At 38.8% G+C, this 4,804-nt stretch overlaps 1 protein-coding gene across 1 annotated transcript; it reads right to left on the bottom strand.

Annotated features, from left to right (window-relative positions):
* Positions 1–4,804, bottom strand: LOC132191443 (ubiquinol oxidase 2, mitochondrial). The gene is made up of 9 exons (XM_088511085.1): positions 4,667–4,804; positions 4,360–4,443; positions 4,170–4,223; positions 2,493–2,857; positions 2,310–2,346; positions 2,157–2,237; positions 1,854–1,982; positions 442–930; positions 1–344 (listed from the first exon to the last, which is right to left on the bottom strand). The coding sequence occupies exons 1-9, from the start codon at positions 4,802–4,804 to the stop codon at positions 285–287; spliced, it is 1,437 nt and encodes a 478-aa protein (XP_088367211.1). The 3' UTR covers positions 1–284.

The following is a 4,804-nucleotide window of genomic DNA, read 5'->3' on the forward strand; positions in this document are numbered from 1 at the left end:
TTACCTTTAGAATTACAAATAGTTCTTAGTTTTCTGTCTACAAATATGAGGAAGGTACCATGTTCAACCTTAATTGACAGATATAAGTCTACAACCATAGTGAAAAAGGGAGATGTTCACACCCAAGTAACTCCATAATGTATTTACAACAAAATCAAATTGATAGCAGACCATATGTAGATGCCAGATACCATCATCACTTCTAAAAAAAACACTTATTTCATGTCAAGAAATTCTCATGCTTTCTCCTTTTTTTCATGTAATCACCCAAAATTATAGACTTCTCAGTGATAACCAACTGGAGCAGGAGACTCCCTCAACTCACGTCCTTGATAATGTATGTCCTGCAATTCAACATTTGCAACAAAAAAAGACCATAAACATACAGAAGAGCTAAAGGGGGAAAACCTGCAACAAGCAATGAGATCATTTTATACTTACAGATGCAAAGTGGTTGACATCGCGGTGGTGAGCCTCATCCGCTCTCACAACCATGACAACGTCACGTAAGGTGGAGTTCGCCGGCATCTGCCAGTAATCGATGGCAATGGCCGGAGCCGGCACGTTCTCAATGGTGCCCTTGTCGAGTTCCTTGAGGAACTCGGTGTACGAGTGTATTGCCTCCTCCTCGAGGTAACCCACCACACGGTGAGCGAATTTCGGAGATATCATGTAGCCTAAGAAGTAAGCATTGAAGAAAACACCCTGGACAGTAAACACAAGAGCGCGCTCGTACCACCTGGGATTGGATACCTTCATGAAGGTCATGAGATGCATACGCTCATTCTCAGCTTCTTCCAGCAGGGCTTTGATCCACCCGCCGCTGTGCTCGAAGCGCCTCAGTGACTTGCAGTGCAGCAGCAAGCCACCAACCATGCCTGGAACAGCAGCTACAGTTTCTAGCATCATTGCACGGCAGCCATATCGCCTCTGTAACATATATACAAACACATAGAAGAAGGAAATTTAATTAATCTATCCAAGGGAATTTCAAACATAAAAAACACATGGGAATATGCAAATTATGCGCCCAAAATGACACAGGAAAGCATGGCTGACTTTGTTTCCAAATTCATTGGAAGCCAACAATAGTTTCACAACTTCCTCATTATGCAATAACTGCTAACATGTTCTTTCTAAATTTTTTATAAGCGCATATTTGGGATTGCGTTTAAGAAATAGAGCTTTTAAGTAAAAAACGTTTTTTGGCAGAAGCTTTATTTTAAAGTTTTTGGCTTTTTGAACCCTTAAAAGGGCTTTCAATTTTTTTTACCAAACTGTTACTTTTTTGTTCAAACGGATTTTTTAAGTGTTAAAACGCACTTTTAAACCTCTCAAACACTCACCCAAACAAACCCTAAGCCAATGATATACTATTAAGCCGGTTCGACAACCCAAACAATTTTCTTTACTTTTCTCTCACAAAAAATTCAAATCCCGTTTCATATTTATATCACATCAATCAATTCTTTTTTTGTTTTTTCTCACAAAAAATACAAAACTATTTTTCATCTTTATATCACATCAATTAATTCTCATTTGTATTACAAAAAATAAGAATGGTTTGCCAAACACAAACACAAATTATTTTAATTTTAATTACATGAAAAAAAAAAAAAAAAAAAAAAAACATTGAACCTCAACCATCCATCCCAATAAGATAATCACCATCCAACAATCCTCGACAAAAAGATTGAAAAAAATAAAAAAAAATAAAAACTTTTGAATCAATGACATATAATAAATAAGACATGCTCTTTAATTAATCGATCGGGTGGAGACAAAATCTGAAATAATTTGCAAGAAAAGAGGCCGTCCGATTAAATAATATAAAAAGAAAAAGAAATAAGAACCTGAAAGAATAAGTCGGTGGGCCATCTGAGGGATTTGACGGTCCAATAAGCCAATTTGTCCATAAACGTCGCCGGTACGTGGTGCTTATTCAGATCAATCGAAAGATCAGCTTGGTACGCCTCCCATGGCTAATTCCATCGTCAATATACAAACCATAACATAAATCATTAATTTCCAACACAAATCAAATTTTAAAATAATTACCAAAAAAAAAATTATAAATCCTTTTACAGAAATTCGTTCTTATAATATTTTATTTAAAAATATGTATAATATTCCAGAGATTCCCAATAGCTACGTACCCTAAAGCAGGTCCACCTCCATTCGGTGCCATCCTTTTTCACAACCTTCCCCGACGGCACGCCCCAGTAACTCACAATCTCCTAATATTGGAAATTTGGAATCCCCTTTTAATATCCTATTTGCAGATTACATTAAATTGGAATAAGAATCACCTTAATCCCGTAACCAAATACATATAAGTTTAAAAACCTAAATCAGGATAACATATTCCTAAACTAGAATAGGAATATCTACAAGGGTGAATCAAACCTATAACCAAACTCACTTCATCTTCTCAATGAGTCACGAAAGCTAGCTCCTGAAACACGATATGCGATTGGAGTCAGCAGATCTACGGCTGGGAGCGCCAGATATCGGCGCAGATGAGCGGCACGGTTTGGACGGTGGTTGTAAGGATCAAGCCGGAGCCGATGCTAGGATGCCGGCAGAGAGCGGCGGCTAATGGCTGTTGGCAGTGAGGCAGGGATCGGCGCGGCGCACTGAGGAAGAGACCGGTGTGGTTGGGTGCGGCTGGACGTGGCAGAGAACGGTGTGGAATGACAGAGAAAACGCTGTTTGAAGCCAGATTTTGAGAGGGACGACGCTGGTGGAAAACTGGTGGAAAGCCGAAGAAAACGTAGATCTGCCGTGAAGCCCCTGGAAACAGGAAAACGGCTGGGAAGTGCCCGTGAGAGATCAGAGGAGGCGCGGCGGTGCTAAGCTGAAAATGGATGACGTGAAGTACCAGAGGCGGAGAATGGCAACCTCCATCTCTGTTGAATGTGATTTTTTTTTTTTTTTTTTTTTTTTGTGTACAACAACGAAAAACAAAATAAACCAAAATAAAGTCCACAAACCAGTTGGATCGATCAATGGGATACCATGAAGAATTTCATAATCAAATAGAAAATTATAAATAAATAGCGGAAATAAATAAACAAAATAATAAAAGAGACACAATAATTTTACTTGGTTCGGTCAATGACCTACATCCACATATAAAGCTTAAATGACTACATTATACTCTTATTACTTTGATAATTATATAATACAAATAATTTTTATTTATAGGGATGTGAAGATAATACAAAATTGTATGATTGATAAAATTAAATCAGTAAATTTAATTCTAATTTGATTTTATCATTTACAATTAATGTTAATATATTCCCCATAATATCACAATATCTTCTAACACTGACTTGGTTTAGTCTGCTCGTGATTTGGTAACGACGAACCTTCCTTGGTTCGGCATAAAACAATTTATTGATCAAGGTGATTTGTCTAATTCTGCATCAATGCTGGCCATCTGTATTCTAACGAGGGACCTCGGACGGACTCACTTTTAGTTCGAGCGAGGTTCATGGTCCTCCAATAAGTTGGTTTGAGAAAAATTAGGAAAAATTACCTTTTGCCCCTATGAACAACAATGCCTTGGTACTTTCCCCCATGAACTGCCAACTACTCTAATTTGCCTCTATGAACTATCATTTTGTGCCCAAAACTCCATTCCGTCAGTCAAGGCAATTAACTTAGACAGTCAACATGTGAACAGTGTCGTGAACAGTACAATTGACCATCCGAGTTAACAACTTTGACTGAATGAAGGGATTTTGAGCACAAAATGGTAGTTCATGGGGGCAAAGTAGTACACTTGGCAGTTCATGGGAGGAAAGTGCCAAGACGTTGTAGTTCATGGGGGCAAAATGTAGTTTCCCCGAAAAATTAACTCTAATTGATTTTCTCCCCAAGACTCTTTATTTATTTTTATTTTTTCTTATTCCTCATATTTCTTCTTAGAGGAAATTACATTTAGCCCCTATGAACTATAGGGTTTTGGCACTTTGTTCCCATGAACTTCCAAGGGTCTTGGCAAAAGTGGAAGGAAAAGAATTAAAATCGCACGTGACTGGCACATGACGGATTAACCGTCTATTTTAACTCCTTTGACTGATGGAAGGGAGCTGTTAACTATACAATGATAATTTGATGGAGTCGAGTATCACATTTAGAAGTTCATAGGGACAAAGTACCAAAGCCTTATAGTTTATGAGGGCTAAAGATAATTTCCCCTTCTTCTTATTTGACTGAAATAAGAAACATGAGAGAATAGGAAGTAAGCTTATACAACACATAAGTCAAGAATCCATACTTTTTTTATTTTTATTTTATGAATCAAATAATATTTCATTCAACAAGTGAACAAACTACAAACAAACAAACCAGCAAAAACTGGACACGCACAAAAGGGAGACCACAAATCAGACTCATTACAACCGCAGACACCACATTCATAAACGAGAGACCCTAAACCAAACACAAAAGAAGCTCAAAACCAGTAATCTACATCTGTAGAATAAAAGCTGGAATGTAGCAATAAATCAACCCAAGGAATCCAAGGAGCGCCTGCGGTTTTTACCGTCTAAACTCCTCCTGTATGGCTCCCAGCGAATAGGTACTACTATATTCACGTTTAGGTAGAATAACTACAATTGGTCTCTCCGGCCTACCCTTTTTGATTAAAAAAAACCACCACCGGCGGCGGTGGCCACGACGCCACCGCCGCCGTCGTGGCCACCACCGTGGTGGCCACCACCGTGGTGGCCACCACCATGGTGGCCACCGGCATCGTGGTGGTGACCACCGCCATCATTGCCACCGCCGCCAT

Source organism: Corylus avellana, chromosome 10 (genome assembly GCF_965113065.1).
Source record: "Corylus avellana chromosome 10, dhCorAvel1.hap1.2, whole genome shotgun sequence".
Lineage (NCBI taxonomy): Eukaryota > Viridiplantae > Streptophyta > Magnoliopsida > Fagales > Betulaceae > Corylus > Corylus avellana.